Source organism: Trichosurus vulpecula, chromosome 6 (assembly GCF_011100635.1).
Source record: "Trichosurus vulpecula isolate mTriVul1 chromosome 6, mTriVul1.pri, whole genome shotgun sequence".
NCBI lineage: Eukaryota > Metazoa > Chordata > Mammalia > Diprotodontia > Phalangeridae > Trichosurus > Trichosurus vulpecula.
The window spans coordinates 221,788,953-221,802,659 of record NC_050578.1 but is presented as its reverse complement, the minus strand read 5'-3'; the positions used below and the strand labels follow the sequence as shown (position 1 = coordinate 221,802,659).

General features: G+C 44.0%; 1 protein-coding gene across 1 annotated transcript in view; it reads right to left on the bottom strand.

Moving 5' to 3' along the window:
- The window catches only part of ABCC8 (ATP binding cassette subfamily C member 8), a 139,349-nt gene that overhangs the window by 32,674 nt on the left and 92,968 nt on the right, over positions 1-13,707 (bottom strand). Inside the window, exons 21-29 of the mRNA XM_036763754.1 lie at positions 13,130-13,210; positions 12,312-12,449; positions 9,273-9,398; positions 5,950-6,052; positions 4,891-5,132; positions 4,417-4,583; positions 3,234-3,303; positions 1,171-1,328; positions 53-145 (exon numbers count right to left, since the gene is read on the bottom strand). Coding sequence (XP_036619649.1) covers positions 53-145; positions 1,171-1,328; positions 3,234-3,303; positions 4,417-4,583; positions 4,891-5,132; positions 5,950-6,052; positions 9,273-9,398; positions 12,312-12,449; positions 13,130-13,210 — 1,178 coding nt within the window. The remainder of the gene's footprint in view (positions 1-52; positions 146-1,170; positions 1,329-3,233; positions 3,304-4,416; positions 4,584-4,890; positions 5,133-5,949; positions 6,053-9,272; positions 9,399-12,311; positions 12,450-13,129; positions 13,211-13,707) is intronic.

Below are 13,707 nucleotides of genomic sequence, written 5' to 3'. Positions count from 1 at the left end.
TCCCCATGATGCGGCTCTCAACAGCTCCCCCAGAGGGAGGATGGGTCTGTACCTGAATGCTCTGATGGTGGTGAGACCTTCCATTGTCTCTGAGAAGTGGGAGAGCAGGGGTAGCTGGGTACTGTCATCCAACTGCTGCAGATCCCTGTTGGAAAACAGGTGGCAATGATGGCTTTAAGTCACACTCATGTGGTTGCCCTGCCTTACACTTGCCTGAGTTAGTAAGGGAAGGGAATAAACATTTATATGACCTACTATGTGCCAGGCACTGTGCTAAGTGCTTTACAAATGTTATCACATTTGATTCTCACAACAATCCTCACAATAACACATTTTAGTTGAGGAAACTGAAGTTAAGTGACTTGACCAAAGTCACATAGCTAGTAAGTGTCTGAAGCCAGGTTTGAACTCAGTCTTCTTGACTCCAGGCCCACTATACCACCTACTTGCCTTGAGCACACCCAAACCCCCTGGGGTGGCAGGTTTCTTTTTGGACCAGACCTATAATTTCATTTGTATTGGGAAGTCTCTACATAGATGCAGATAAGAAACTTGTCTGTACCTTATTATCTTAAGAGAATTGCCTGGACAAGAAGTTATTACATGGCTTGCCCAGAGATTTAGGCTTTATGTGCTGGAGATGGGGCTGAACCTATGAGGCAGTCCCCTGAGTGGCCCAAGGGAGCTTTGAGGAAACACCATAGGGAGTGTTTAGAGTCAATGTCAACTGCAAACATAGAAACTGTTGAATTTCTTCATGTAGGCATCCAGTTTATAGAAGTAGCAAAATTACCTCGGCAATCTAGATTATGCAAGCAAAAAACAAAGTATCATTTTTCTTTAAATTGTGAATAGACTTTGCAGGTCAGTATTTCCTAACCACTGGGCTATAGCAGAGTTCAGCTGGTCTGTAAAGATTTTGTAGACTATCAAAGGTTCTTACTTCTTAAAACCTATCAACAAACAGGCTTCTTCTCCCTGTATCCTGCTCTTCCTTCTCCTCAGTGTCTGGTCTCCCACCCCTAGGTCACTGGAGCTTCCTGTTGGGAATATCTCCATGGTCAAATGCAGATGACTGCAGTCTGAGTTTGAACTTGAGTTACTAACACAATGACTTTTAGAACCGACTTTCCATGAGGGGAAAACATTTTTCTAAGAAACAAAAATTACCTGGATGCCACTCGGAAGTACTTCTGAATGAAGTAGCACACTATGGCCAAAGGTAGGAGGGCAATGAGGAACACAGGGGTGACGTAGGAGATGACAGCCAGCGCAGAGACACAAAGCATCGTGGAGCGACTCAGGCACTCCAACGTGGAAGGGATGTGCTGAAAAGAGATCGGGAAAGAGAGAGGAAGGAGAATTGGGGCAAAGGTCCAAATAGGAAGTGTTTATTCATTTCCCAGAATTCACTGTCCTACCATGACCTTCTCCTTCCTGGCCACCCATGACATATCCCAGAGATGTAACTTAGGTAGGGTGACTGGAACTTTGTTCTAGACCACCAGCACCAGGCGGGGTGTGGAGTGTTTCTTTTTGTCTATCCCCCTCCATCTCATGGGTTTCCATTGGAGTATACCATGTGGTACTCCCAGTCCCTCACCTAGGCTTCCACTTCAAGGATTTCTCCCCAAGAGACCCCCTCTTCTAGGACCTTCCTTCCTGCCCCTGTGCTGAAGGTAGTGGCAGGGTCTTTGGGCAAAGGGCTACCTCCTCTCCCCAAGCAGCTGCATTCTTGCTTGGTCAGACTGCTGCATCACTGTCCTCCCCATTCCCATCAGACTATCCCTTGTACAGCCAACTACTGTTGTTATTCTCCTGTCTCCCACTTTGGGCTGCCATCTGTGCTGTTTCCTGTGCCCGTATTCCAGGTCACTGCCATCATCCCTCTACCTGGAAAGAATTCCTAAATACAACTTTGCCACTTCCTGTCTGCATCATGCACTTGGCACCTTTGCTATCTTTAATTACTTGCTAGTCATTTCATTGACAGGAGTGTGGTCTCTATAAATAGACTATGCATTCCTTGTGGGCAGGCCTTGTATCTTACTAAATCTTCTGTATCCCTCCCAGCACTCAGCATAAGTTTCCATAACAGGTGCTCAGTAAATGTTAAATCGAATTCTCCCCACAACAAAAGTTATTATATGTTGTTTTGAACCCAGCTGTACTATTAGGACCTGTAGTGCAGCTAGTTATTATAATAGATAGAAGGTCTGCCCTCAAGTCAGAAAGTCCTGAGTTCAAATCCAGCTTCAGATACTTACTAGCTATGTGACCCTGGGCAAGTCACTTAGCTTTTGCCTGTCTCAGTTTCCTCATCTGTAATACTACCTACTTCCCAGGGTTCCTGTGAGGATAAAATGAGATGCTATTTATAAAGTGCTTTGCAAACCTTAAAGTACTGTAGAAGTGATATATGCATATATTTATATATTTGATAATTGGAGCAGATGTTAGTATAATATAGGTCTTTTTTTGAGACCCTAAACCAAAATGTTTAGAAGTACTGGTCAGGCTTTGTCATAATGTTGTCCTCTCAATACAGTTGTCCCTTGTCTTGAGGACAAGGTTACAGCACACATTCAGGGTATCGCCACAAGCAAGGATTCAAAGCAGTTGATCTGTGGGAGCAGGAAGGCAACAGCTTTGTCTTTGGCCCTAACAAAGGCACCAATCTCTCCCCCGCCAAGGCTGTCGGTAGCTAGAATACCAAAGTACGGGGATCCAAGGCTGGTGTTCCCTAAACTGGCTTTTACTCAATGGCTGTAAAAATTTTGAAAGTAGGGTGAGCAAGAGTGCTGAGACCTTGTCATGGAGCAACAGTATAATTTGTGGGAAACTGGTTACTTGGATGGCTTTCCTTGTTTGTCTGTGTTCTTGTGTGTGTGTGTGTGTGCATCCCCAGGAAGGTCTGGTACATTGGGTCGTGCTTGGAGTTGCCTAAAGTTTTAGGGACAGGCTATACACTAAAGTGTCAAAAGGTCATAAATACCTGTGTCCTTCACATCAACTTCTGAGTTCTCCCCTCTCCTCTCAAGCATACCTGTATCAAATGTTTTGGGACCTGGCACAGGGTCAGGCAGCAGGGGGAGCATGTGTTTGCTCATTTTCTAGCAGGGAATTTCTCCCCCTTAACTCACAGGGTGACCTGGTCTAAGAAAAGATCTTGGAGGATCCCAGCCTCTCTTTCCCTTTTGAGCGCATGGAAACTAGACCTCAGATCTCATTACCTGGTCAATTGTGTTACAGTCAGATGAAAATCTGTTCAGGATGCTTCCAAGTGGAGTTGTCTCAAAAAACCTAAGAGACAGCAAGAGAAAAGGAAAGCCACTCATTCCAGCACCTGTTCGTGATGTAAGTGTATTTATTTAGCAATTTATTTCAAGTGTGTATCTAGGCTCGGGTTCCCAGAAACTGCTTCTTCCTATTCTCCTCCTACCAAGAGTGCAGTACAGCCCCTCCTAGCTCCCATCTGTCCAGGCTGCTATAGGAACACTCAGTGCGGCCAGTTGTATGGTGTAGTGCATACAGATTCAGCCTTAAAGTCAGAAGCCCTAGGTTCAAGTCCTGCTGTTGACATATTCTGGCTATGTGACCCTGGGCAAGTCACTTGAATACTCTAGGCACTATAAGTTGCAGAAATATGCCAGTATGCACCAATAGAGAGATTTCCATCAGGCAGGAGTTTCTAATCCCTGTAGTCAGGCTTTGATGCATGGTATCAACTCAAATATCTGAGCAGCAAAAAGTTAAAAAAATTCAGGCATACAAAAGGAAATGTGGTGAGGTAGAGGGTTTATAAAATATCAAGTAAGACTGCCTGTTTACTGATTGATGAGCAGCCACGTGGATTGTTAGCCAACCATGGACACCAAATCAATTGTAAGTTGCGGCCGGTGTGGAAGGAAGTGACTGAACCTATAACCTTTGGTCTGAATAGAATGGAGAGATGAGGAGCAATGGGGGATGGTGGTACCTCACTGGGCAAGGGAGAAGAGAACTTCTCTTTAGCAGAGAGTGGGAAGGGGGAACCAAGTACCTCAGGGGAAAGGGAATAGAGAATGCCACTGGAGAGGTGGAAAGGAACCTCACTGGGGAGAGGGAGAGGGAAGATAAAGGATAGGGGAATTTCCCTGAGGAGAAGATGAGAATACTTGATAGGGAGAGGAGACAAGGTAGCATCTCAGTGTGATGGGGAGGAGACAATGAAACATCTCAGTGACATGGGGAGGAGACAGAGTAGCATCTCAGTATGATGAGGAGGAGACAAAGTAATATCTGAATGTGATGGAGAGGAGACAAAGTAGTATCTCAGTATGGTGGGGAGGAGACAATGAAGCATCTCAGTGACATGGGGAGGAGACAAAGTAGCATTTTTATGATGGGCAGTGGGAAGGAGGGTGAGGGAGATACCTCATGGGGGCCAGGATAATCTGGTTCAGCAGACTTCGATGCAGCCTCTTGGCCACTTTCAGGCCTGTCCACTCCACAGTGACAGATGTGATCAGGCACAGTACAATTCCCAGACTGCACAGAGCTGTGAATACCATGGCATAAACCCTGTGGTCGAAGGAGCAATCCTGCAATGGTCAAAAACATAAAAGGTTATCTCGGTGTCTTACTGCAAAGAGGCTAGCTCACAGTCCCACTCTTTCATACCCTCCTTTGCACATTTTGATCATTTTTTTAAAGAGCAAAATTCCAAATTGTTTTCCAAAATGTTTGGGCCAATTCACAGCATCACCAGCACTGTGTTAGTGTGCCTAGCATTCTGCAGCCCCACCCACACTTGCTAGTTCCATTTTTGCTAGTTTGCTGGCATTCCACACCCCAGAGCACCCCTGGCCCTCCCTGTTTTCTTGGGCCTTCTGGCCTGCTTGAAGTTACCTCACTGAGGGAGCAGTTCCTTGTAGCTGGGCCCAGGGCCAGGGCACTATCCGTCCAGTTGGCCAGGCAGTAGTCTATGGCAACTAACACAATATGCTTGAGCAACTGCGAGAAGACCAGCAGGGGCAGAAGCAGCACGCCAGCTGTGGACAGGTACTTGGCACAGGCTTGCCATGGTATCTTGGCTCGTTGGTGCAGCAGAGATGATAGGTTGTCTTCTTCTTCACTCTCTGCCATATCCTCTGTGAGTGGTTAAGGATGTTCTTACCGTCACCTCATGTTGGCATGGCTCTATACCTCTCAAAGGGCTTTGGATCTGTTATCTCATTTGATACAATCTAATCTTTACAAAATTGTCCAGGGAGGTGGGTTGGCCAGGGAATTTCACCCCCTATTTTATAGATGGAGAAAGAAGCTAACAAAGAGGGTTAGTGACTTGCTTAAGGTCACATAGCAAATTGGCAGGGGAGCTGAATCTAAGACCCAGATTTCTGGACTCCCAAGTCTAAATCCCCTTAACTCTCAAATTCCCGGGAATGCCGCAGCCCATAGACCATACCAGTGACCCCCTTAAGTATAGGTTGCTCTTGTAAATGTTCTCTTGGCTGAACAAGGAGGCTGTACCTCTCTCTTCTCTTCTCCCTTCCCATTATAGTCACTTCTTTGGGAGTGAGAAAATCTTTGAATATCAAGGGTTCACTGAACCTACTCCTTAGCATGTGGTTAATTCTATATGCTTAGATTCAGCAAAAGACTCTTAGCATACAGAGACACTAGGCCCATTCCAACTTCCCTCCAAATTGCAAGGACCTGTCTCCCTAGGATCTCAAGACCTCAGGCCTGTTGCCCTTCAGAGTCCCCACATCCTAGACCTAGTCCCTTAATTCTATGACTGACTCGCAAAGTGGTCTCAACCCCAGGCCCACCCTACTCCAAGGACATCAGTCCTCAAACCTCCCCTTCACAGGCAGAGACAAGGGCCACTACCATATTTCTAGCTCAGCCACCTTTTTGAGGCCTGGGAATGACCCCGAAAGCTGGGAACCAAGGCTACTTCACCTTCCTCCTCTTCCTCATCCAGTAGGAGCCCGTCCCGGGAGGACATGGCCCTGGGCAGACCCTTTGGTACCTCCATGTTCTTTCTCTCAATGACCACAGTCTCCTGAAAGATAGCCAGGGAAACAAAACTGCTTAGTACCAGTTGCTCTTCCCCAAGCCAGGGAAGTAGGATGGGGAGGCAAGAATGAGATGAATCCATGTTTCTAGGCCATCTCCTCCTTGGAGCCTTCCCTGTTCTCAGGCTTAAGGGATTTCTGAACTTTCCCATGACACTTTGGAAATAGCTTTTATACTTATTATATTTGAAATTGTTCTGTGGCTATTTGTAAACATGCTTTACCCCTATTGTAGGGTCTAAGCTCCATGAGACCAGGGGCCATGTCTTTTACAAACTGTCTTTCTCTTCAGCCTTGAATCTAGTGCTTTGTATATAGCAGGTATGGAATAAGTTCTTTATTGTATTGAAATGAATCAGGATTGAACTGAATTGATGGCCTATATGGATCCACTGGAAAAATCTTAGAGTCAAAAGACCTAGATTCAATTTTTGGCTTTTATATTGACTAGCGGTATGACCCAATGTCTGTCATTTCTGTTGGAACCTCAGTTTCCTGATTGGTAAAACGGAGAGCTGGAAGATACCCTGGGGGTAACTAGTCATAGGGTCATGGATCATTGATCTTGAGCTGGAAGGGACCTTGGTGACCATATAGTCAACTGCTTCATTTTACAGATGAGGAAACTGAGGCCCAAGAGGTCAGGTGATTTTTCCAAGGTCATACAAGTAATAAGTGGCAGAAGGAGGATTTGAATTTTGGTTCCATGATGCTAAGTTCAGCTGTGTTAGACATCCCCTTCTCTTCTCTGGCATTGATACCATCTTGGTACAGGCTCTCCTCTTGTCACACCTGGACTACTGCAATAGACTGCTGGTGGTCCTCCCTGACTCAAGTCTCTCACTGCATAGTCCATCCTCTACTTAGATGTTGATTTGACCTTCCTAAAGGGCAGGTCTGAGCATGTTGTCCTCCTATTTAATAAACTCCAAAGGCTTCCCATCACCTTCAGGATCACATATAAAACCCTCTGTTTGGCATCTACCACCCTTCATAACCCATCCCCTCTTACCTCTCCAGTCTTCTCATCCTTTTTCCACAACATATAGTCTACAGACCAGTTATACCAGTCTCCTTGCTATTCCTCATACAAGCCACTCTATGTCCTGACTCTGGTAACTTTCACGGGCTGTCCCCCATGCCTGGAATGTCCTTCCTCCTCATATCTGCCTCCTGCCTTCTCTAGCTTCCTTTGGGTTCTAGCTTAAATCCCGCCTTCTACAAGAAGTCTTTCCTGACCCCCATTCATTCGAGTACCTATATATTTTCCTATATATTTACAGTTATCCTGTATATAGCTTGGTTGTACATAGTTATTTGCATAGTTTCCCCCCATTAGATTGTGAGCTCCTTGAGAGCAGGGACTGCTTTTTGTCTTTCTTTTTTTGTATTTTCAGTGCTTTGCACATGGTCTCACATATAGTAGTCCCTTAATAAATATTTGTTGACTGACTCACTACCTACCTCACTGGGATATTATGAGGGGAATGCTTTACAAACCTTAAAGTGCTATGTAAATATGAAGTATTAATATTACTCTATATTAAGTATATTCTATTGTAAAGGGGGTTGACAGGTATATGGAAAAGACTAGACAATAAAATTTTCAGATAAAGGCTCATCTCTGGGTAAGGTCATTGGGTGAAGTAACTAATCAACCCCATTTACACTATAGTAATAAATTATTTCTGGTTACTTAGATCTTTGAGGGGTAGGCTAGAAGCCAAGGGTCTAGGGCCATGGGGTAAAGCTTTACTTCCCATCCTCTTCTTTGTATGTGGCATAATAAAGAGCATTCATCAGACTGGTTGCTACCTTACTAACCCTCTCTAGGAAACCAAAAATAAGTTGAATTTCTTTGGGAACATGGGGATGACCCTGGAAAGGTCATCTGCATCACTGGAGCTCCCTGCTTCTCTCCCTCCTTCAATTTGAAAGGAGTCAATGGTGTCAAAGAATATGAAAAAGTTATTAACAACCATAGGAAATATTGTGCTAAATCATTAATAATGAGACAAGTGCAACTCAAAAATAACTCTGAAGTTTCACTTCATGCTCAGCAAACTGGCAAAGATGTCAAAAGCTGGAAATAATGTTGGAGGGGCTATAGAAAGCTAGGCACACCAATGTAGTGTTGGTAGAGTTGTGAATTGGTCCAACCATTCTGAAAAACTATTTGGAATTTTGCTGAAAAAGGTGATCAAAATATCCTTTGACCCAGAGGTATAGCATAAGCCTGAAAGAGGACAAGGATCAAAAGAAAGGCTTCCTATACACTGAAATATTCTTTTTGTATATTCAAAGAACTGGAGACAAAGTAGATACCCATCAGTTTTGGGATGGTTGAATGAATTATGGTATGTGAATTAATGGTATATCACTGTGAAAGAAACAATGAAAATGAATTCAGAGAAGCATGAAATACTTCAAAGAACTAATAGGAACTGAAGTAAGCAAAACCAGGAAAACAATATACATAATAACTGCTAAAATGTAAATGGAAAGAATAAAAGACTAAAATTGACTAAAAACTTAATGCGATGAATGACCAAGAAGCTTGGCCCCAGAGGAAAGCTGAGAAAATGCATCTTCTCTATTTGTAGAGGTTGGGGACAACGTGCATAGAATCCTGATTGGTTTTGTTGAGCTGCCTCCCCCCCCACCACCTCTTCTTTCTTTAAAAGTCTTGGTTACCAGAGATAGCTTGCTGGGTGAAGGAGAGGGATGGATATAATTTGAAAGAATGTGATCTAAAAACAAAAGATATAGACAAAAGTGGGGAAAAAAGGAGCCAATGGTTATCTAGACAAGGGACCCTATGGTTATTTTTTTATAGGACCCTATTAGGTTATTTTAAAAAATATTGTCCTTCACTGGACCAATGATGCAGGCACCTCAAAAATTCCAGATGAGACCACTTAGAGTGCATCCAGTCTCATGTTCTGTTTCTGCTGGGGCACTGAGAAGAGAGGTAGCTTCCTTTTCCTGGCTCAGAATTCTTGAGTACTAGCCCACTTTCTAGCTGGCTTATAGCTCATTGCTAATCAAGAGAAGAGCATGCTGATTTCATTTTCTGTGGGCCCCCTGGATCAGGGAGGAAGCTGTCATCAAAACAAACCATATTAGGGAATGGTTGGGTATTACTCCCCTTGCTGGGGAACAGAGGGACCTGAAAACCCCAGACATCAGCAGTCCCTAGGGCTCCACCTTCTCCAGCTCTTGGTCTTGTCGGTTCATGAGTGTCTTCCACTGCTCAAATAGCTGAGACTCAGACATCTGGATATCCTTGAGTGTCCCTTCCCGCTGGATGGTGCCATCTTTCATAGCAATGATCTGGGAAAACAAGCATATAACTTGCCTTCTTGTCACCTTGCAGAGGAAGAAGGGATACAGGGGAAGGAGGGATGGCTGGGAGAAGGGGGAGGGTCTTTCACTAAGAAGCTGCACATGGAGGTCTCACAGCAGCAGAGTTGGTCTATTGTAGCTCCCAGGGTGCTGCTTTCTCCCTCCCACTTTGGATTTTTCCTGTTTACAATTCATGGAAAATGTATTATAGTCTAATCTCATTAAACAGGGTCCCGCATTCAGAGTTTATAGAAACTCAGGGCATGGCTATGGACTTAATCCTTGTCTTATCTATGGAAAAAAAGGGCTTACTTAGGAAATGAGGAGTCAAAATCAGATGAAGGGAAACGTGATTTCCTTAAGAAAGTCACTTTTGCTACAAGGGATTTGGGGCAGGAGAGAATTTGGAAATATTTGAAAATGAAAGTGATATATAAAACAAACCAAAACAACACACATTTTTAAAAAAAGGAAAGCAAGCTGTTTTTTAAGAACTTTCAAAGACGTCAGCACTGTTCATTTACATACACTTAATGAACTTTAAAGCATGGAGTCATGTCCTCATTGTTTTTGGCACTTCCTTTCCTCGTACAGATTGCAGCCTATTCAGCAAAATACTTAGCATGCAAAGACACTGGGCCCATTCCAACTGCTGTCCAAATTGCAACGACCTGTCTTCTACATTTTCAGCCTATTTAAATCTCATCTGGTGTGATTCTTGCCCTGTCTACATCCCATAAATCCTCCAAAGGAGAGATAAGTATTATCCTGGAGATCTTCCTCCAGGTCTTTGAACATTCCATGGGTACAGAAATCAGATGCTGTGTTATCATAATAACCAAGAAGCATGGCCCTTGAGAAGAGCTGAAAAAATGTACCTCCCTAATTTCTTTATAGGGGTGGTGGACTGCAGATGCGGAATACTGCATGCGTTATCAGTTTCAGTTAAGGCACTGATTGCTTCTGTCAAAGTGCTTTTTTTCTCTTTCTTTTTCAGTTCTTTCTTATGAGGAGTGGTTCAGTGGATAGGGGAGTTGGGATGTATACTCAGAAGCAAAAATGATGTAAAGACAAATGATAGCAATAAATGGAAAAAAACCTTCGAGTTCCTTGGCTACCAGCACAGCTTTTAAGGTGCCCATCTATTATCCCTTAACCATGTTACAGGGCTGGACCACTTCCTTTTCTGTTTTAATATTTCCTTAATAATGTGCCTTACACTACTTCTTGCATACAATAAATTGGTGGTAATGTAGTTAAGATAACAATAGATTTCCATATACAGTTTTAAAGTTTCCAAAGCGATTCACACCCATTATTACACTTGAACTTCCCAGCAGCCCTGTGAGGCAGACACTATAGGTATTATCTTTATATAACAGATGGAGAGACTGAGGCTCAGAGAGATTAAATAATTTGCCTGTGGGTCACAAAATTAGTGTCTGAGGCAGGATTAGAACCTAGGTTGTCCTGACTCCAGGTCCAGCCCTCAAAGTATTCTGGAGCTTAATATGAAAGCTTGTTGAATGACTGATTATGATCAATCCCTTTCACTCTCAGTGTTGCCTTTGGGCTACTTTCAATTTTGCTTGTTATGATTAATACGAAGATATTCTTCCCCAGCCATTACACCAGGTCTGGTGGGATCTCTATTGGCACTTGGCACACATTTGTTAGCTAATGTTTTTGTCACTGTGTTTGCCTGCAAGCCATAATAAACCAGAATTTCTTTGAAAATAGTCTATAAAAAGGAAGGAAGAGAAATTTGAAACAGGGAGCCAAAGACTGGGAGCTGAGAGACCTGGGTCCTGGTATTGGTCTTGCCACTCCCTGTGAGACCTTAGACACTCTAGGCTTTGGGTTCCCCATCTGGTAAAGGTGAGGTGAGGCTAAATGTCCTCTGAAGCCCCTTCCAGCTCTAAAGCTTGTGTGATTCTATGAATTCATTCATTTAGACTTCCAAGCTATAGGACTGGAAGACATGGCTGACTATGACTGCCTTCTGTAAACAGGCTACGGGAGGCTTGGCAGCTCTGCCTGGACCTCAGATGGCTCTAGGTTCCCTCCAGCTGTGGGTTCTAGACTATTAGAAGGCTGGGGAGAGAAAGTATCAGGTTTCTGATGTGACTCTAAGCTTTGGTCCCATCTGCACCATTCTTGGGGATTTTCTTTGAGTTTGGTTAGTCTGAAAAAGGGTTGGACACAGAGCCAGGAGTGATCTGACTTTTAATCCCAGCTCTGACTTGTTAGCTGTGTGACCTTGGGCAAGTCATTTCACTTTCCGTGCCTCGGTTTACTCCATTTCTAAGATGGAGATAACAACATGGAAAACTTTGTGAACTTTAAAGTGTTATGGAATTCTAAGTGAGTGTTGTTTTTAATCATTGTTGTATCTTCCATTAGAAGGAGTGATCTTTCATGGGAAGTTGCCTCAGGATAGGGTCTGGGTCTCACCCCTCAAACTAGACATTCTCTGATGAAAAGGACTTTGGGTTACTGGAGGTTCCCTGAGGAGGGTAGACAGTCTACATCTCCTTCATTAGACTAAGGCATCTCCAGGGCTGGGGCTCTCTCTGTCTCTTCTTCTGAATCCCAGCACACAGTGGACCCCAATCCAGGACTGGGGAATGTCAGAACTCTGGAGAATGATAGTTTGTGCCCAGCACTGATTCCCTTCTGGGGACTCATAGCAAGTACCCAATTAGGTAGCTGCTGTTGGTTCAGATTGATCCCAGCCCAGGAAAACTCTTGGATAAGCTGTGTTTGGCTGCAAGAATGACCCGAATCTAGACATCAGAATGGATTTTAGTTGTTGACTCCCTCTTTCCCTCTCCTTCCCTTTCTTCTTTTCCCTAACCCCCTAAACTTATGATCCTTGGTGCTCTTCAGCCAGGCTCTCACCCAGTCTGCATGGGGCAGGTACTGCAGCTTGTGGGTCACTAGGACCACAGTCCTCTTGTCTTCCCGGAGCAACTCAAGGATCCCAGCCTGCATTAAGTGGTCACTCAGGTGGATGTCCAGGGCTGAGAATGGATCATCCTGAGCAGAGGAAGGAGAGATTAGAGACAGGAACTTGTAAAGTGGGTATATAATGATAATAATGATATTAATTGGAATAACACCAGTCCTAGGCCTTGCTACTTAGCGATATGACCTTAGAAAAGTTGCTACATCTTTAAGAGACTCAGTGTGAGACACTACCTGTGTCACAAAGGTCCTATGAAGACCAAACAAGATATCCAGGACAAGACTTTACAAGCCGCTGATCACCGTAGAAATGTAGGGAGGTGGTATACTTAGCATCTTTCTCATTTTGAAGTGCCATCATGGGATAACCATGATGATTCTTCTTTTCTTCTCTCATCACATCTTTGAGGGGCATTCAGGGTGGGAAAGGTAGGGTACAGGTGCCTCCTAGGATTTGTTCCACCTGCCCCCATCCTGTACTTTCTTCCTCCCTCCCCCAGACTAAATCTTAGACTTGGGAGTCAAAAGACCTGACTCAGAAACTTGGCTTTTTGATGTATTTGTTGCATTACCATTTGCTAGTCACCACCTCTCTGAGCCTCATCTGTAAAATGGGGCGTTAATAATACTCCCACCACTTAACTGTGCCAGTAAAATATATAGTCATGCAGGGCAGGGGCTAAGCATGTACAATGTGGTGGGATGAGATGTGGGTGGAGGGGGTGATGGGGGAGATGGCTAGGCAGACTTACCAAGAACACAACATTGGTGTGCTGGTAGAGTGCCCGGGCCACGCTGATACGTTGACGCTGACCTCCTGACAGGTTGATGCCCTGGTGCCAATGGAGAGCAACTGGTCATTGGCATTGCCTTCTCCCTGGGCTACATCATAGGGACTGAGGTCTGAGTGTAGAGGGAGCTATCTATGTCCAAGGTAGGGGAAGTTTTAAGTTATCATTATTATAGCGCTGGAAGTTTTATTATATTATTAAGTTTTTATTATCTAATTTTTTCTTGTCTAACTTCATTCATACTCTTTCTTATCTAGATATTGCCAGCTCCAAAGACTCAGCTGGATTTTGATGCAGGCATACCTTACACTGTCTATACTCATTGTCTACACTTCTCCTCTAACTCACTTATAAACTCTTTGCAGTCTGAGGAAGTTTTAAATTATATGGAATTGGTCAGAATAAAGGAACTGGGATTGTTTTCTTTGACAAGGAAGGGTTGGAGGCAGGGTTGGAGTGGTCTTTGAATCTGAACAGCAAATGGAGACTATAATACCACATCTATTGTTTTACACGAAAGGCAGCATACAGTGGGAAAA